This window comes from Cottoperca gobio, chromosome 11, assembly GCF_900634415.1.
Source record: "Cottoperca gobio chromosome 11, fCotGob3.1, whole genome shotgun sequence".
Taxonomy (NCBI): domain Eukaryota; kingdom Metazoa; phylum Chordata; class Actinopteri; order Perciformes; family Bovichtidae; genus Cottoperca; species Cottoperca gobio.
The window spans coordinates 9,748,768-9,769,497 of record NC_041365.1 but is presented as its reverse complement, the minus strand read 5'-3'; the positions used below and the strand labels follow the sequence as shown (position 1 = coordinate 9,769,497).

The 20,730-nt window shown below is 40.3% G+C and overlaps 2 protein-coding genes across 2 annotated transcripts; one reads left to right on the top strand and one right to left on the bottom strand.

Moving 5' to 3' along the window:
• Nucleotides 1–420: 420 nt before the first annotated feature.
• On the bottom strand, nt 421–15,143 carry skic2 (SKI2 subunit of superkiller complex). The gene is given in 30 exon segments (XM_029442777.1): nt 421–894; nt 1,588–1,728; nt 2,293–2,511; nt 2,910–3,020; nt 3,860–4,070; nt 4,972–5,098; nt 5,247–5,382; nt 6,187–6,291; nt 6,381–6,518; nt 6,806–6,937; nt 7,749–7,867; nt 8,002–8,113; nt 8,230–8,340; nt 8,667–8,879; nt 8,971–9,067; nt 9,559–9,705; nt 9,841–9,947; nt 10,059–10,143; nt 10,234–10,380; nt 11,118–11,263; nt 11,453–11,518; nt 11,520–11,609; nt 12,350–12,513; nt 12,611–12,664; nt 12,758–12,832; nt 12,940–13,054; nt 13,446–13,563; nt 14,216–14,337; nt 14,630–14,748; nt 15,131–15,143. Coding segments are annotated over 30 exon segments (3,741 nt in total). The 3' UTR covers nt 421–693.
• Nucleotides 15,144–15,389: 246 nt separating this feature from the next.
• On the top strand, nt 15,390–20,213 carry nelfe (negative elongation factor complex member E). The gene is made up of 11 exons (XM_029442800.1): nt 15,390–15,464; nt 15,751–15,836; nt 16,776–16,845; nt 17,354–17,499; nt 17,600–17,674; nt 18,102–18,139; nt 18,243–18,664; nt 18,832–18,976; nt 19,436–19,490; nt 19,707–19,809; nt 19,897–20,213. Exons 2-11 carry the CDS (start codon nt 15,762–15,764, stop codon nt 19,968–19,970), a joined length of 1,203 nt encoding a protein of 400 aa, XP_029298660.1. The 5' UTR covers nt 15,390–15,464; nt 15,751–15,761; the 3' UTR covers nt 19,971–20,213.
• Nucleotides 20,214–20,730: the final 517 nt, after the last annotated feature.

The window sequence follows — 20,730 nt, the reverse complement described above, 5'->3', positions numbered from 1 at the left end:
AATATAAAGTAAAGCCAATTCTCTCCCCGCGCACAGTGCACCTCCTCTCCTCTCTCTCTGTGCGGCCGGTAGTCTAATAAGGTTTCTCCACTAACGCGTCGCCGTACATTGAATTAATCAGACACAATGCTATCGTTGTCTTAAAGCGACAGCCCAGATTGCAAAACTGCACACGCATTGTGCTGGAGCATCCCATCACAGCTCAACAAGGAGCCAGGATTTCTTCCCTTGTGTGATATTTCACCACCTCAGTTTCCCCCTCATGCATGTTGTTCTCCTCAGATGGCAGATTGTACCTTGAGCACGTGTTTACAGGATGTCAGAAAAGGCAGGAAAATACACTGGATGTGATGCATGCAGCGAAAACACTTTCCAACAACATCTATTATTTTTAATGTCTACAAATATGAGATGAAGACATTTCTTTTTGTAATACAGATTTTGTTTTATTGCTGTACAATAATTTACAATCCAGATTTCATTCCTACAGTCTGTACTTTGGTCTGTTGGTTAAAAGCATTCCCTTCTTTATGGTTAGGAATTTTTATGTAAACATTTTGTAGGCACATACAGGACTTTTTGTTAACATAAACCATCACTTTGCCTCGCCCACATGTATCTGCATCTTTCTCACACCTTTCACACAAAGAAACACTTGGCTGCCGGCAGATCTCTCGTCCAACCTCCTTCTTCTCAGTGGGTGTAGAGGGAGGCGGTGAAGACGATGTCCCTGCGGATGGCCAGAGAGGCCTTCTCCATTTTGCTCCCCAGAACGGAGTCTCCCACGATGCGGGCGGCCTGTCGCACCTCCTTCAGCACCTCGTCCAGGCGCTGGATGCACCGGACCACCGTGCCCTCCTGGACGTCGGTCAGCTGGGCGATCTCTGCGAACGGCTGTGATGGCACGGCAGGAGGGTGAGACAGGAGGAGGGTGAGACGTGACATGGTGACATGGTGACATGGTGCAACACAAGCAGGAAAAGAGTTGTGCAGATGAGGAGATACAATTCTGAAGTATACATCCAGAAGTAAGCTTTCTTTCTAAATATGTCTTTATGTCAAATCTGCTGCAAAGTATTTTAAACAATAACACAATTTAGGTTAATAATAAATAAATAGACAGCTTAAACTCAAGTTTTGAGATTTTAATATATCAACTTGAGAAATTAATCAGAAGATTATTTGATAATAAAAACAGCCGGTTTAACGGCGGCTCCTCCGCGAAGCACTCTTCGCTCTATACTCGACACATTTTAAAAAGTGTTGTCCTGATTAGTCACGTGGACACAAAAACATGGAGAAACATAGGAAAATAGAGTCCAGGGTGAAAAATACCAAAGTGACACTTTAACATGAATTTATTCTCATCTAGATACAGATTGCATGTTAATACCAGTTGCCTAACTTCAGTGGATCATAACATATTGGGGATGGAATTAATCTGCGGAGGCCAGAAAACAAACTTTTCTAAGGATGTCATTTATGAGGCACGACAAAGACAGATAGATACACACGCACACACTGACCGAACACATGATCTCCCCACAGACTTAAACCTGGCAAAGATAACAAGGAGTGACCCCTCACCATGCCTCTGGCCCAGCAATACACCACCTCAGTCAGGCCAAACTTGAACTGGCCAACAAACTCCTCAGCTGTCTGTGGTATATCACATTCCCTCTGCAGCTCTCCAATACGCTTGGCCACTGACAGCACCCGATCGATGCCCTGAAGAAAAAGACAAAGAGACAGAGAGAGAGACAGAGAGAGAGAGAGAGAGAGAGAACAGATGGACAAAAGTAAGTTAAGCCTGAAAGAGATTTTACAAGCAGCCCTTAAATGCATCGTTCTTTCACGTCTTGGTGATGTTCAAGAAATCTGTTCAACAAAATGTACCGTGGCGCGACTGCTCCTTCTATCGCAGGGCTACAGAGCACTGGTCATCACTAATTCAGCACCTCATAAAGCACTTTCATGTAACAGGGGCTGTTCGCAACACACACTGACACAGCAGAGGCAAACTTTGACAGAGACAGACGAGTGTATTAATAAGTGAGAGAGTGAATGGGATGAGTCAGGTGAAGTGTCCTTATTGTCCTTTCTGCAGGGAGAGAATGTACAATATAATATAATATTATAGTGTGCCCGAGTGAGTGTGTGTGTGTGTGTGTGTGTCAGCCAGAGGAGGCAAAGTTTGAACAGTATGTGACTATACACACACACACCACGAGTGTCACTTTAATATCTGTGATTTTCATGAGATGTAGCAAGAAATGCTTCGTTCCTCCTTACCTCCTGCAGTGTGTTGGTGATGTGCGGCTCCACCTGTGTCTTCTGTGTGAATATCAAACAGGACAGCAGGGCGGCGCTCTCCTCGGGCGCCAGCGGGCTCAGGACGTTCTCGAACAGCAGCTCGGTCAGCAGCAGCTCGTGGCTGCTGATCTGACAGGCCACGCGGCCTTTCAGCTGCACCGCCCCGCTGCTGTCGACGTACTGGAGGGACTGCAGCACCTGAGGCAGAGCAGCGGGGAAACAAACATTTGAGTGTGTTTGTTCAGGATCAATTAAAGTTAAATACTACTCCTCTATGAAATGAGTGAATTGTTATAATTTTAGTGATCCCGTAACTTCCAGAACCAACATCAATTTTTAATTTGCCCAATACTTTGGTTTATAATAAAATACCTGTAAAACAACTAAAGACATAAATTGAGGTATGACTTTGTTGTAATGTGTAAGCTAATGGCTTAAATTCAAATAATTTAAAAACATAATAAATAAGTACCTCAAAGATAGGACTTGGGTCACAGAATTCAAATTAATTAAAAATAAATCTAACTCAGCGCAGGTAAGTGACCTTATTCTGAAAAATAAAAATGCAAAACAGAAAACGAGCGTTTGATCCAAACCTTGATCCTCTGGTGGTATTCAGGCAGCAGAGACAGAGACTGGTCCGAAACCAGGAACAGCAGCCTGTCCAGCTCCTCCTGCACACTCATCCTCTCCTTAACCCGAGTAAACTGAAACACACACACACCCTGGTTACTTAAACACACTTGAACAGAACCGCAGTACTGCAGCACTTGACCTGATTTCAGTGCAATAAAAAAACCAAGAGAGGAAAACGTTGCCTATTGTAATCGTTGTCAGCAAAGAGGAGTCTCGTGGTGAATATGTTACATAAACCCACTGAGGCCAACACTAACAGCTTGCATTGTAAGAGAATACCGCATTAACCACAGCTTTATAATACCCACAATGCTTCATAAAGACACAAGGAAGTGTGAATCTACAGTGATGAGAGGAGACAGGGATACTGCAAATAAGAGCTTGTTATCTTGCAAAATTATGAGAGCGCTTTCGTGACGCGAGTGTGTTTGTGTGTGTGTGTGTGTGTGAGTGTGCATGGGACGTCTCAAATGACACGCTGCGTCTGTGAGACAGTGATGATTTGCAGCTATGAGCCTGCATGGGTAATTATAGAAACAACCGGCTCCGATTCTCGCATCTTATCTCCTCAACGAGGCTGCCATGGAAGACAGGATACGCAATCACAAAAGCAGATATCTTGTGGCAGAGTTTGATGTTATTATTGTAGAACTGGAGGAGAAATACAGAAAGAATAAAAGGAAACTGATGCCAGGAGAAATAAAGAGGCATCACAAGGGGGCCGATTGTTAAGTGTCTTATGTTATATAGACATATGTATATGTATGATGTTAATGAGCTGCACAAAAGAATGTAATGTCTTTATTTTAAAAAATGACTTCACCTGCTCTTCAAAAACATAAATAAACCCCATAAAGAAATTTTACAGATTGCTTTCTCAGTCGTTGGACGCACACGCACACGCACACACCTGCTCTGCGAATGTTGGTGAGTGGATGCAGTTGAACTCTCTGAGGCTGTCTCGTAGCACACGGAGCCTCATGGAGTCCTCCACCACATCAATGCTCTTCAACTGGAGGTCGTTAACGGGGTCGAGGGCCGCTATGCCGCTGGGGTTGGCCTCGGCCAATCGCAGAAGCTCCTGGGTGGCCGTGGAGATGGCTTGGCCGGGAGGGTCGAGCCTGAAGCAGACAATGAAAAAGAAGAGTGTGGTCTGATACAAAGACTTTAACAGTTTAAGTTTTGTGATATATAAAGAATGAACAATAAAACATGACTGACACCAAAAGAAGATACATATATACACTTCGAGGTAGAAAATACCCTGTGACGATCTCACAGGTGGAATTACTCTAATTATGCGTCACTGTGTGCGTATATTTATAGATACTTTATAGTTCAAAAGAAAGCCTTCCTCAAGCATTCAATATACAATTATTGGTATATAATAAAACAAATAAACAACATATCACAAAGAAATAAATAAGAAATGTTACTAAACATTTTAAGACAGCTGAAAGTGTGTTTTCTAAAAATGATCTGCTGACTGAAGAGTGTAGATATGTTTTTCTCTTTCTCTTTTTTAACTACTTCATTTGTTTTTCTTTGGATTTCTTTATTTTTGCATATGGGCTGGCTTACATTTGTTGGACTTTAAAAGATTTAAATGTTCTCTGCAGAGTTTTCTTGCAAACAATCAGAAGTTATGTATTCATTCAGTGTTCCTCACCACAATGCGTTGTGTAAATCTGAGGTTTAACAAAAGTGTTGAATGCATTTCCTCCGTCATAAAACAATCTTATCATTTACATCGATGTTTACTAGCCATCAGTCTTCTTCACTGCCTTTGTTGGAGCATACTATGTTTTTTGGGGCTTTACTGCCACCAACTGTCAGCAGAAAAGCGTGAAAACATTGGTCTGTATGTAATCGGGGACCCACTCCACAGAGCTCCTTTACATTAAGCTTCTGAAATATGCACGGAGTAGCAGAAGCACAAAAAGGTAAAAATGTGATTTTCAGGAGGTAATCATGACGTCAATGTTTCCTCAATAAAGACATTAACCCTTCTCACTGACACACCTGAATCGTGGCTGTTGCCTCTTGTTGTAGTTGTCAATGATCCTGTCTGGAATCACTTTGAGGGTTTTCACTGTGATGGCTGAGACGTCCTGAAGCTTTAACTTCTGCACCGTGTGGCTGCAAGGGCCTGACAAAAACAAAAGGAGCAAGGGAACCATAACACATGTTTATCCTGCTGTTACACTCACTGGTTGGTTTGAATGTATAGAAGGCATATGGGTAGAAATAACAAGAGAACACAGAGCGCGCGTGTGTCCGTCAGTTCATCAACCGACCTTCGGGTACGAAGAGAGTTGTGTTGTAGAGGTGAGGGAAAGCGTTGTTGTCGTTTCCTTTTCCCTCCTCTCCCTCGTTGCCCTTCTCACAGATGACGAGAGCTGTGAAGGTGCGATTCACAGAGTCACTGGACACCTGGCATGGAGAGAAGACAGATGTAGATGTCAAGAGACGGATGTTGGAATCAGGAAAATGTTTTGTCCATGAGCGAGTTCTCACACGGTACTCCGGTGTCCTCCCGTTAGGTGATATCGAAACACTAAACTTCTTGCAGGTGTTTTTCTGTGTGTGTCAGCCCTGCGATAGATTCAATGTCACCTTTTGCCTACTGCATGCTGGGATAGGCTCTAGACCCACATGACCCTGAGCTCTTAGCATGTTGGGTGTCTATTAAATTGATTTACATAGTTTTACATTACTCTCTTGTTTTCTTGTATTTGGAGACGTGTTTAAATCTTTTTAAGTCACAAAATTCATGATTTGCTTCATTATCTGACGGTTTGATCCTTAATGAGGAACTTTCTTGATTTTCCATCATTGTTTCACCATATATGCTGTTTATAATAGTCCTATTATCTTTGAGTTGTATCAAACGTTTTATTGACTATTTAGATATAGTGTGGGTACTTGTTGTCATTTTTGATATTGTTGTCATTAGTAGTTTTATTGTTGATTAATTGTTTGTTTTTTGTTCCCTATTTGCCTTGGGTTTGAATTACATATCTGTTTTTTGACAATTTATTTTTGACAATCTGAAGACAGTATTACAGTATATTGTCTTTTAAAGTCCCTATTAAATTAATTAATTACATTTCAGGCTCAGATTCAGTGGGTTTCACGAATACATATTTTCACTTTGCAGGATTTTAAAAAGCAGTCACACACAGACACACAGACACACACACACCTGTAGAATAACACACACACACACACACGTACCTGTAGAATAACTCCCAGAGCGTTGAGATGCTGCTTGTTGTTCACCAACACAACTCGACCCACAGACAAAGCTTTCAGCCCGTTGACCGACTCCAGAATAGCACGCTGAAACCAGAGACAGCAGCGAGGAAATGTAGGAAACAGCAGATCAAAGCTGTAAGAATATGGTCTTTGTTGTGTGTGTATACGTTTACCTGCAGGGCCTCAGTGGTGGTCCGTAGCTCCGTCACGGTGTGGTAGTAAGGCAACATGTCGGACAGCTGGCCCTCTGTGTCCAGAGGAGGCAGAGAGGACACTGTCTTCTTCAGCTGGCTGATCCTCTTCTCATGGGCCTATGAGAGGAAGAAGAGCGCTTTTATAACACATTTGTTAGGGATGCACTATATATAACGGGGAGATAAACTGTAGCCTGATAAGGGGACATTTATGTTATTATGTATTATTCCAATAAATAACTTATAGCAGAAAATTATCATTTGATAATACGAAGCCAAACTGCTTTCTTTGATTGAACAAGCGCAGCATCTACACACTCTGATACAGTAGGTGGCCGTATGTACCTTTAAAGTTGGTTGACGAGCTACCAAAAAACAAAGAGTGTTCAGCAGGCGTACGTTACCTGAGTGTCCCTGTGGCATTCTGAAAAGCTCCTCTTCATCATGTCGGTCACGCGGAGGGCTTCGACTCGCAGCAGGTTGAGGATCATCGTGTAGGTCAGTCTGAACTGAGACTGGAGGGTGGTCGGTTTCCCCTGAGAAAGACAAAGAGGATGATGTCAAAACTGAATCCTTTTCCATTTCAAGGATATATTCATTGATGGTTTTGGTATTTTCATAGGGAAGAAAAAAGCTCCATCTATATTTTAGTCAAGAAGATAAAGCTCCTATTAGAGATGAAGGACAATGTCTTCGTTTGAAAAGCAAATTGAAATCAAAATATTCCTCTCCAAGTGAAAGTGAGTTAAAGTAGCCCACTCAACTGTGTTGTTAAAGTGCCCATGAAGCAGCCATAAGAATGTTACTTGATTCTGCATATTTAAGTGTTTCCTGTAAAAACAGTAAGCTACGGTGAGACTATATTAACGTTTACATTAGTCAATAGTGATGAACGTGCGTTACAGAAGCTGCTGGAGAAGAAACGCAGGCTCATCCACCTGATGGAGCTGATGCATCCCAACAGTAAGCTTGTGTCTATATTAAAAGTCTTTCATTAGGTTCAAAATTAGTATACGCCCCATGAGTGTAGGATAAGTCATCAACATCATCATTCCCAGGAAATTACAAACTCTAAAATACCATAAATGACTAAATTACTTTTTGTCATTGTTGAGCCAGATACTGGTATAACGGTGCTGACGCTAGTGCCTTTATATCTGATAACACAACTTAAATATCTATTTTGATTTCATGAGAATTGAAATGGCGTGAAACACCGTCCTTGAAACACAGCTAAATAAACAGGAGGCTTTAAGAGATTCTCATGACCTCGACATTGAGATTTACTAACACAACAAATGATAAACTCATGTGGCAGGATGGATATTGAAACATTTAGGTCCTCACCAGCATCATGACATGCAGATCTCCCATCTCGTGAACTCCAGCTTTGCACAGAATGATGACGCTGCCTGTGGCGTCCAGACCTCTGCGGCCTGCTCTGCCCGCCATCTGAATATACTCACCTGAAAGTTCAAAACATGAAAGAGTCCAAATCAAAAATACTGTTGATCTCTGTCATCCCCAGAGATGAAAGAGCATAATACATTTGGCTCAGATGAAAGAGAGGAAATGCAGACGGAGGCAGAGAGCACCAAACCTGGCAGCAGATTTCTGAAGCCCGTCCCGTCGTGTTTCCTGATGCTGTCGAACACCACAGTCCTGGCAGGCATGTTCACTCCCATTGCAAACGTCTCGGTGGCAAACAGCACCTGGAGATGAAGGAGTACTGTTGTAATCATCTGAGGGCCAACGTGTATTTGTAGATTAAGCTTGAATACATAGGTTTACAATCTTTTTTCCTTTTTAATTAATTGTTCTAACTCACCTTTACGAGACCTCGTGAGAAAAGCATCTCAATGACCTCCTTCAGTATCGGCAGGATCCCGCTGTGATGCACCGCGATTCCCCTCTTCAGCAGGTCCCTCATGACCAAGATCTAAGCATGTGTCAGTGTTAGGATCCAATATTGTGGGTGACTTTATTATTAATACAGCATTAAGGCTCCAGAAAGATACCTGACATACCTTTAAAGAGGCAAGTTCTTTTAAAAGATTTACTTAAAGAGACAGTTCATCACAAAATAAAAAAATGCAGATTTTGCATATTACCTGTAGTGCTATTTATCAATCTAGATTGTTTGGTGCGAGTTGCAGTGTTGGGGATATCGGACAGAGATGTCTGCATTCGGCTTTTGATGCTCAAAGTGGGCAAAATAACAGTCTGAGGAGAGAACATCTGAGGGCAAAGGCGATCGTTCTTTACCTGAGGCAGCTGTCGGTCTCCACCTCGGAGGCGACTCAGACTCTTCTGGAAGAAAGAGTGGATTTCGGCCTTCTCTATGGAGGTGGTCATGTCCATGGAGTCCAGAGAGCGGGCGTTGTCGTCACACCGCGTCCGAGAGAAGGTGAACGCAACTACCGGGGTCTGGTGCCGCTGGGACAGGAAGTGCAGGAGAGTGAGCCACACCGAACGATCCTGCAGGGAAAAAACACAGAGAGGGATGAAAACATGAAGCAAAAGGATGTTGTTAGAGAACGATCAAGGAAGAGAAAGAAAAGGGAAGTACCTGACTAGCGGAGGTGTTGTGAGAAATACTTTTCGCGCCAAACGATTGGGCATGTTTGCTGGTGCGCTCCTTCTTGGCATCGACAGCTGCGTAATACCTGAACAACAAACACAACGTACTGCATGAGAAATAGCTTCCTAGTGTGCGAGTCTTTCGGTGTCTCATAATTCGATTCGCAAAATCAGACCGCTGGCCGCTGAAGGCCGTGTGGCAAATGATGGCATGAAAGCAGAGTAAAGAGTGTATAAGATTATGGAGTTTTTATATTTGGATATATTGACTGAATAATGTAGACACACAAAGGCAAAAACTTAGAGAAAAGGTAACACTTCATGCTAACCTTGCACAAAACTTGCTTTTAGCTTTGAAAGGCGCTTTACAAATTCAATTTATTATTATTATTATTATTATTATTATTATTATTATTATTATTATCATCAGTAGCAATTTCTAGGTTTTATTTGTAGAAAATAATGTTTTTAAAGATTCTTACATTACATCAATTCTTTCCCACATCCTACTTACTAGACTTAAATAACAACCATCTATAGAAGTACCACACGGCTGCAGAGAAGAAAAAGGTTGTACCCTTTAGTGAGGAAGTTTCCTGTCGCATCCACCAGCAGGAACATCTCTTTCTGAGTCTTGGTGCTGTTTCCAGTGTACAGATTATGCTCCAAAGGCACAGGTCTCTTCATTGTGCTGATCACGTAAATATGCTTCTTCTTTATACGACTACGAAAAAAAGAAAAGAAAAAGAAATGAGGAGCGAAGGAAATGTTCAAAAGATACATAAATGCATATAATATTTGAATCTTGGCTCTTATTTTGACAAACTATCAAATGCTCTCCAATGCTGCGTGCACCTACCCGATCCACTCGCTAAACTCCAGAGCGTTTGGCACTGTGGCGCTGAGGAGAATGATACTGACGTGATCGGGAAGCATAATCAAAACCTCCTCCCACACAACCCCTCTCTGAGGAGAAAAATGGGACATGACGATAAGAGAGGAAAAACGTCATTCTTGACTTCGACAGTAAAGTGATAGAAATGAAAGATACAGAAAGCAGATGGGGTCGTTTCTGACCTCTGCATCGTTGATGTAGTGAACCTCGTCAAAGATCACCCACTCCAAGTCTCTGATGACCTCTGAGCCGTTGTAAAGCATGGACCTGAAACCGAGCAAGAGCAAGAAATCAAAAAGCTCCGTTGATTTTTTATTTAAACTTGAATTTAATATCTATAACTAACAGCCCGAGTACCGGAGGATCTCAGTGGTCATGATGAGACATGAAGATTCAGGACTGAGTTGGACGTCGCCCGTCAGGAGTCCGACATCTCCAAAGGTGTTTTTAAAGTCTCTGAACTTCTGATTGGACAGGGCTTTGATGGGAGAGGTGTAGATGGTCCTATCAAAACACCAGATTAGAAAGAGGATCAGAATATGATTTGCACATACAATCTATAAAAATAAACACAAAAGAAATGTTGATAGTTACTGTTCAAGATACTGAGAAGAAATATGTATTTAAAGTTACTAATCAAAATGCTGGCGATTACAAAAAGCTTATATGTATAATATAACATTCATTCTGTTGCTTTGACCCTTTTCGCCGTGCAGGAATGACTTATTATGGTACATTTCCAGAAAACGTGGCAGCAAAACGTTGGGAAAAGTTTGAGTGCAACACAATGAAGGGTAGGATGTCTCACAAGGAGCCGTCTCTACGTCCAGACAGGCTCCATTCATTTGGCAGTATGCTCAAATTTTGAGCTTTGTTTTTGATTAATGCTCTTGTGATTTGGCCAATCAAGTCAATGCGCATTGCTCTAAGCAACCTGAGTCTGCCAATCCTGCGAGCAGCCGGCCACGCCAAGACAGTCGTCAGACAATAACATCTTTAAGTTTAAGATGTCTTCATCAGTAGAGCACATCTTCTTCGCAGGTTTAAGCATACGCTACACAATAGACCTCACATCATATCAATTTTTGACAGAATTAATTACCTGCCACACACACACACACACACACACACACACACACACACACACACACACACACACACACACACACACACACACACACACACACACACACACACACACACACACACACACACACACACACACACACACACACACACACCTTGTCATGTGTTTCTGTGAGAGAGCGATGGCGTATTCAGCCACCACTGTTTTGCCAGCTGATGTGTGTGCGGCTACAAAGACAGAGTCATGGGCCTCCAGCCTCAGCACAGCCTGTTTCTGGAAGACATCCAGCTCAAACGGCCACTGGAGCAGAGACACAGATATCACAGGAGGATGCTCAGCAGATTTTCATGTGATGATTCATCACATATACAGATAAACACAGAGACGACAAATAAATAGGGAGGGAAGTGTGATGTTCTGAAGATTAAATATAAGAAACATTCATCTAAATCAGATTTTTTTTAACTGGATGATTTCTAGAATACCAACCTTGAAAGCTGGGTTGGGGATGCGTTTATAGAAATCATCGCAGGGTGACGTGATGTTGACAGGGATAGGCCCATTTCTTATTTTCCTCCGGGTTCTCTTTTGCCTTTGATTTCTCATCTGTTCCTTTCTCTGGGGGAAATGAGGATGACACAACATCCTGAAGACAGAGGAGGAGAGCCAGATTTTAGTGCTGCATGTTTAGCTGGAAGCATAGTTTAGATTGTATCTAGTCCAGTATTACTGTGGGTTGGAAAAGGCAGGACTGCATTAAATTGTAATTGGTTTTTGGTTTGCAAAATGAAGTGTACTGCCTCATTACATCCTACATGTAGAATATCTGCAGTGGGAGATTAGCATCAATCATATTACACACATTTTTCTGCATAAGGGCACGGTTACACATGCGCAAACATTTGCGTTTGTTCACTTCCATTCTGTGTGAGCGAAGGGGCAAAAAAGATTTGCTTCCAAATTTGCTTCACGTGGAGTTCAACTTTGGTAAAGCGTCCCGGCTATATCGTGAATCAACTCTCGCTTGCATATGTGAATGGCTGACCGTGCCCGAACACTTTCATCTCATCATGCAAACATGTACAATAAATGTTAAGTGTACATATTCTGATGGATCCGATCATTGCAAGTAAGCAATACGTCAAAAATTTTGATTAATCAGAATGTATTGCTGGCCAATACTCTGTATTAACATGAAGACATACAGTGTTTCATCTTTTCTTTTTGACTTAATGTTAATCTCATCGCACAGTTAATTTGAGACAACATGCATTGATTGACCATAGAAAAGTAATTATTTAACCACAAGCAATCCTCAATGTAGACACATCTCTTTTCTATTCACACTATTATTTCAGAGAGGAGAAAACAAACAAACTGAAGCACCTTGACGCCCAGGTATTCAAGGCTGTTTGTTCTGGGTAGTTTCGGAGCTTCCTCACTTCCTTTGCCTTCCTCTTTCTCCTCTGCCTCAGGTTGCAAGTCAGTGACGTCATCCAAAGTGGACAGGAGGGACATGAGGTTGACTTCTGCCTTTGTGATCTTGGTATCTTCAGGATACAAATTTAAAGAAAGAAAATTATTAAACAATGACCTTTTCCTCACTGTAGGATCTCTATATTTGAAGAGGAAAGTATGATATCCAACCTTTGTCAGTGAAGTCCATCCCTGTTTTAAGTCCAGGTGGGACTCTGAGCAAATCTACAAGAAAAAAAAAAAGATCAATTCAGCCGTAAAGAGCTGAAATAAAAACAGAAGTCTCGGCATTACTGCAAGTCAAAATTTTGAAATTACCATTCTCAAAGTCTATGTCCTCCTCCAGCTCAGATTTCTTCTTGATTTGGTCTAAAGTAAGCACCTCCATTCCTCCTGTGAAGATCACCATCGCAACAAATATATTGTTAGATAATAAAAGACAAATTCAAAACACCTTACTTGCATCTGAATAGAAAATGCTTTGACTGAATCTATCTCACCGGGGAGGAAAGGGTAGTTGGTGTTGCTTCCTCGAAGGCTCTCTGAAGGAGGCCCGGGTTGGCGTTGTAATGAAAGTGAGTTCTTTGCTGACAGACTAGTGTTCTCCAGTAACACCTAAAGATGAAGTAAAGACAGAACAGACCAACAAAGGAGCTGAATTAATCTTTACTTTATTTAAAGGTCAATTCACTTTCTCTTTGACCAACATGGATGGATTCTTCAATAATATAGTTATAGCACAAGATCTTCTTCTCCGTAGGATCATTCATATTACCATTTTAAAAACAGGATGACATGATGGGTGCAACTGATGATTTTTTTTTCATAATTTCAATTTGATATTAGTTTGGTCCATAAAATATCAGAAAAAAGTAAATTAAAGACCTATCTTTTAAATCTGAATGTGATTTAGTTGTGTGATGTTTATTGCCTGTTAATGTGTGTTCATGGCAATAAAGTAAAAAAAACTAATAACAGCACGGTGGGAAAGGTGTTTGTGAGCTACCTCTGTGAAGTCCAGCAGCATCCCTGTGGTTGGATCTCTGACAACAGAGACACCAGAGTGAAGCGCAGACGAAGTGCAGTTGATTAGAGAGTCGACGTTAACTTCTCTCTGAGTCACCCTGGTGAAGACGACAACACAACACTTACATACATATGGTGATTTTTAAAAATCCCATGAAACAAATTCAATGACTTGGATCAATCAGCAATAACTGATTTTAAACTATTCTCGTAATTTGATGAAAATCTTCAATGTATCTCCTCAGTGTTATTTGTTGTTTTAATACCAGATGCTGCTCAATTTAAATGTTTAAATGATCTGTTGAATTAGACTTTTATATCGTTCCTCTACTTTCATAATCAAGTTCTAAATCATAAGATTATATGAGGTAAGATAAAAGTGTTTTTTACACACTGGCTACTTTGATTAATTTACCCTCTAAGACACTTTATTGTTTCTGGACAAGCAGGGAATTAAAATTCAATATAAGGTATAATGTAGGGCTATTCAAATACAAATTATCTTTGGCCAGAATTTAAAGCCAGGAAATGTAGATTGGCTAGAAATGTTCAGCAGCCTTGTGATCAACTAATCGATAAGTTAGTCGACAAATCGTTGTAGCTCTACATTCATACTATATATGTAGTTTACAAATGTTTTCATAAATCAGATTTATGTTTATGTTTATTGGTGCATATTCTCAAAATACCTGTATTATTTAAAACAGTCAAAGTTTTAACCATCAATAATGAGATAACAGGAAAACGTACTTGATAAACTTCTGGAACGCAAAGTCTGCGTCATGAATAGGAAGCCAGGCAGCGTCCTGTAAAAACTGTTTCTCTACTTCTTTGTCCAGGCTCAGGCTGGTGGGAGGAAGCCCATGAGGGAGCTGTGGAGGGAAAGATAAGATCAAATAATTAGTGACTTAGTGAGCCAGATGCATCCCGTTAAATCCCAGGATTGATTCCTTTCCATTCCATTAATTCACGAAATTTCCCCCCCATGATTAGTACCAACTATCTAAAATGTTGTTTTGTTTAATCTATAACAATATGTTATTACTTTCTAAGTACAATATTTCCCTGTGAAATGTAGTGGAGTATAAGTATAAAGCAGCATAAAATGAAAACAGTCAAGTTGACTTTGAGTTAATGTACATAGTCATACTGCTGCACACTCACCGTGCTCTGTGGAGGTAAAGGCTGGTCAGGTAAGGGGTGTGTGATGAGCTCAAACCTGCCAGAGCATCCCATCTCCAGCACGGACAGCGGCAGGTCCATGGGGCCCGCGGGGGGAACATCTGCAGAGAGGAGCGAGAAACAACACAAAGAGTATGAATGGACTGAACAAACACAATAAGGCTAGTCTGCACATATGCAGGAAGATGCACCCAATGCACGCAAATGATAACGTAACGCTTTAAGGCACCTACACTTGCATTGCTAAGCTACATATCCTCCGGTTTTTTTGCACGTCTGACGTGTATTCTATTTGCAAAAATGGAAAAAGTGAGATTTCACTGCGTGTCCAACAAGCTTTCACAACAGTAACTGATTGACAGCTACCATGTTAGCCACATCATCACACAAGCTACACAGTGAGCATTGTTAGCAAGATTAAACACGTTTCAATATAAACATATATATGCAGGCTGGCTATACATTTAATAAGCCACGACTCACTTATTCTGTCCATGTCCCCACTCAGAAGCGAAAAGCTAAAAGCTGCCACCAACAGTTTACTGTTGCTGTCGCCTCGGAAGTTGCGAAATTGACAAGCGGAAGTTGCTACTAAACTAGCTGAAGTAAACTTGCTACAATAACAACTGTAAACATTTTCACATAGCGGTAAATATATAATCAATTGTTATATTACGGAGGGATGTCGCTTTGTCTGCGTCGCTAAATATTTTACAATAATTATTGTGGTGCCAAAAAAGAAGCTAAACGCGACCAACGGTGGTGACGTCATATTTGCGCGTCCGTGTTTTTGTTGAGAAGCCACTGTTTGATTTTGGTGAGTGAATGAATTGAATAAAAGCTAATGATTGTTATATAAAGTAATTTTAAGAGACTACACGTTCAATTTTGGCAGGCTGATATTTAAACTTTTTATGTGTTCTGATTTGGCTAACTACGTTTATATTCTCTGAAGGAAGTCGTGTTTTGGTTTGTGGTTTATTAGCTTAACATTAGCTAGACTAGCAGCTGTGAACGGGTCGTAAGTCCATTTGTTAAAGCGTATTTTGTGTTACTACTACACTATTAGTTCCCAACTGTTAATGCAGTTGTCTGTGTTCTAGCTGTTGTTATCATGGTGATGTTTCCAAGTTCACTGACGGAAGAAGAGGAGGCTCTGCAAAAGAAATATGCTAAACTCAAGAAAAGGGTAAATACATGGACGTAGATGCTGTAACATTTAGGATTTTGGACATAAGCTACTCTTCACAAAACATGACAACCGATAAGACACTTAAAACAAATGATATTAGTATGTATAATGATATTATTAAAGTATAAATATATATTAGTATAGTATTATATTTTTCTCGTAAACCTATTGCTATACATATTTCCACTTACGTGTGTGTGTGTATGTATGTGTATATATATATTATTTATTTATATATTTATATATATTTATTTATATTTATATTTATATTTATATATATTTATTTATTTTATATTTATATTTATATATTTATATATATTTATATATATATATATATATATATATATATATATATATATATATATATATATATATATATATATATATTATAGATATAGTATATATATATATATATATATATATATATATATATATATATATATATATATATTATTAAACACTCATTTTATAAACACTGAATACATTACATTTCTTTTTAACATTACGTTACAGGTAATTTAGCAGACACGACTTGCAGTGAACTAACTACAGGGCAGTCCTCCTGGAGCAACTTGGGGTTAAGTACCTTGCTCAGGAGTGGCAGGCCTGGTATTCAACTCACAACCTTATGGTGTTGTATTTGGAAGCCATAACATCTACATTTACATAAAAATAAATACAAAATATTTTAAAAAGATTTGAATTTGAAGTAGGACTGCATGATATGAGAAAAATATGAGGCAAAATGTATTTTGTGGACAACTTGGATTTAATTAAAGACGTCAATGTGTAACAATATTTAATCTGTTTTAATGACATGTCTTAAATTCCCCAGTTATGTAGTAAGTAACTCAGAGAACCACATTGAAATAAGTATTTTTTTAAATGTATTATTATTATAAATATTCTAGCACTAAACCTTCCCTATCTTTTCAGAAAAAGGCGCTGCTTGCCTTGAAGAAGCAGAGTTCAACCAACCAGACAAACCAGAGTGGCTTAAAACGGAGTAAGTGCATTTAACTCCATTTGAAAGGGACATATGCTTGTGCACATATATTTGGGTATCTGGGGTGCCTACCAACTTACAAACTTTGAAATAAGACAACCCAGTCAGTGTTTTGTGGGCTGCCTTGGTCAGAAAACATCTTAGTCAACAAGCCATTCAGATTTGATGCCCCTTCCTTTTGTCACATGCAGGCTCATGAGAATATACCGGCCCCATCAGGGTATCTCCACCTCCACCTACACATTGTGTTTACTTGCCACCAGGGTGTGTAATTTGAATAATTAATTTACGCAATCACTTTAATTTATACGATGAAACTTTCTGATCTTATGTACAAATGTGTCCTTTTCAAATAGTTTAAGAAAACACAGTGAATAAACCCAACAATGAATCATAAATGTATATACCTGCATGTCTGTTTGTATACTATACTTAAAGCAGCCTGTTTTTTTTTACTTTATACTACCTTTAATCTACTTAAACTGTGATACACTTTTCTTCATAACAGCTCTGTCGGACCAGCCTGTCGTTGACACGGCAACAGCCACAGAGCAAGCAAAGATGCTGATCAAGACGGGTGCCATCAGCGCCATCAAATCAGAGAACAAGAACTCAGGCTTTAAACGCTCTCGAATGCTGGAAATTAAACTCAAGGTGAGATATCATTCCTTAGCCAGTGTTGTTTGGCTGATATAGGCCAGTTGTTTTGTTTTGTTTGTTAATTTGTTTAATTGCTGCTCTTTACCCGCCACAGGACCCTGAGAAAGGCTCAATTCCTGCTTTCTTACCTTTCCAAAGGAGTGTCTCTACAGATGAAGAACCACCTGAGGTATATATATATATATATATATAAACATAAAAACATGACGCCTTTGTTGCAATTTATTATTTGTTATGTTTACCGGTTTCTTTCTTGAGATGCATCACATCCTTAAAATTTAAAGATTGTTCGGGAAAAAATCAGAATATAATGTTTGCTTCTTACTCTGGCTGCCAATTGCGCTGCAACATTTTCAAGCTAGTGTTTTCGACTCAGAGTTAATTACCTTTATGTAAAATATTCTGTCCAAGTTGACTCCTAGTAGTAGTGTTAAAAAGGCACACATGCCATATTATATACATACATTTATACTTTTGCACATTACAAGGTCTAACAATGACTATAGAGGTTGAGGAAAAAGCTGTGGAGCTCTAATTTGAAATTGAATAAAAAAACAAAGGTACAGCTGATGTTATCATATTTGTGCTTCTTCTAGTCTGGAAAAAGATCCCAGAGGAAGTCTCTGTATGAGAGGTAATGTCTGAAAACGACGATAATAAAGCATAACAACCTGTTTAAGACACTGACAGTTAGCATCTCTGGGTGTAACATCTTTTCACCAATGTTCCATCCACAGCTTTGTCAGCTCAAGAGACCGATACCGGGATGAAGAGGACGGAAGTGGCATGTCGTCAACCCGCGAAGTGGACAGAGACGGAGAGCGTGACCGAGAGCGCGACCGAGAGCTGGATAGAGAGCGAGACAGAGATAGAGAAAGAGACAGAGACAGAGACAGAGAAAGAGACAGAGAGCGAGACAGAGAAAGAGACAAAGAAAGAGACAGAGATAAAGACCGGGAGATGGAGAGGGAGAAGGAGAAGGAGAAAGAGAAGGAGAAGGAGAAGGAGAAGGAGAAGGAGAAGGATAGAGACAGAGGCAGGGACAGAGAAAGGGATCGGGACAGAGAAAGAGAAAGAGACCGGAGCAGAGACACGGATCGAGACCGGGACAGGGAACGGGACAGAGAAAGGGACAGAGAAAGAGATGCACCATTCAGACGTGAGTAATCAAACAAGCTAATATCCATCAATAGGGAAGGGGCAGGAATTAAAATATCTCTACAAATAGTTCTAGCCAAGTGTAATGTGGATGTAGTGTGGTGGTTGAGAAATGGCATGCTGGGACACATAAATTATTTTTCTCTTTCTCTATTTTTTCATTCTCAGGTTCAGATTCATACCCAGAGCGGAGAGGGGTACGAAAAGGGAACACGGTGTATGTTTACGGCTCTGGGCTCGGCGAGGACAACCTGCGCTCTTCTTTCTCTCAACATGGAAACATCATCGACCTCTCCATGGACAACCCGCGCAAGTATGGAACCTTTTAAACAACTCTGTGTGCACATAGTGGTCATCTTTACCTACTGTTATGAATGTGTTGCTGTCTTATAACATGCACTATAGTGGTGGGGGGGATTATTGTGTGATATTTCAACAAATTAAAACAAAATACCAGTTTTACAGTGTTTATTTGTGCACGTTACCCTTTCTTAGGTTTGCCTTTTGTGTGTTTTACATTATTGCAATCAGTTGATGTAACTTTTTCAAACATAAAAACTCCACAATCTTATACATACTCTGCTTTCATTCCATAATTTGCCACACCGCATTCATTAGCGCACAGCTGACTTGTGTAGATCCTGAAATTAGCACCACTATGTAATGAATTGAGATACCGAAAGAGTCGCACCACGAACACACTGTACTGTCTTCTCCTGCTTCTGTTTTCTTATGATATAGTTGTGATTTTTTTTTCTGTATCTCTTTCTAGTTGTGCATTTATCACTTATGAGAAGATGGAGTCTGCAGACCAGGCCGTAGCTGAGGTTGGTGTTATCCTATATAAGAAAAAACCTTCAGCAAACTGGATTCATACAAATGTATTATTATTGTTTGAGAGGGAAAAAGACGACAGATGCTCAAGGTTACGCTATCGGGCATGAGAAAGTTGTACCGAGTCATCCCTAGTTGTGGGGATGCATGTAGACTGTACACAAAGCAGGCGACCACTCCAAACTCACCTCGCTGTTTTTGTCTCACAGTTGAATGGAGCCATGGTGGGAGACATTCACGTCAAAGTTAGCATCGCCAGGAAGCAGCCCATGCTGGATGCTGCCACAGGCAAATCTGTCTGGGCTTCACTGGGTAAACACAGCGCTGTTATAGTTTGTTTGTTTAGATTGTGTCTGCACAGCTGTAGGTTAACCTTCAACAATGTCTCTTCTTTCACAGCTGTGCAGAACAGCACTAAAGGCTCCTACAGGGACAAGAGGAATCAAGTCGTGTACAATGAAGATTTCCTGTGATGCAAAGAAAGAAAAAAAACGTTTTTATTTTATTTTGGCATATAGCTTTTCATGTTGTTTTAATGAAGTTACCCAGCTGTTGAACGTGTCTGTTGCAGCTTAAATACAAACTTAACTGTTGTCGTTTGGATTAGATCACTTTACCTGCCTCATGGTTGGTATGTGATGCTGTATGGCCTCACTAGAGAAACTAGAGATACAGTTTGACGCTGAATAAAGAGTATCTGTGTATTGTTACCTTGAGTGAGATTTCCATGAGCCTTGTATTGACAAAACACCGTTAAAGTGGGAATTGTTGAACGTGTGTGTGTGTGTGTGTGTGTGTGTGTGTGTGTGTGTGTGTGTGTGTGTGTGTGTGTGTGTGTGTGTGTGTGTGTGTGTGTGTGTGTGTGTGTGTGTGTTTTAACAAAAGGAAGGGATGACCTGAGACCAACTTTCAAACATTTGAGGGGCAGTCGATTACACAAAAGTCGGGGCAACTACATGGGAAACTGAATCTTTACAAATTCCCACTTTGAAAATGTTTTTCACACAGCACTAACAGATGCAACAAAACTAACAGGAGAGGGAGAGATGTCACTGTGTTCAAAATCGCATAGCAACATACTACTAAAGTGTAAAGTGCGTTCTCACTGTGGATTTTGTGTACTGCAAGAAATGCCCGGATTTATACTACATTAGGAAGAATTTCTGAGTAGATGTCATTGGCTTACTGTACTTACTCAATTCTCCCACAATGCATTGTGTCTCTGTAGACTGA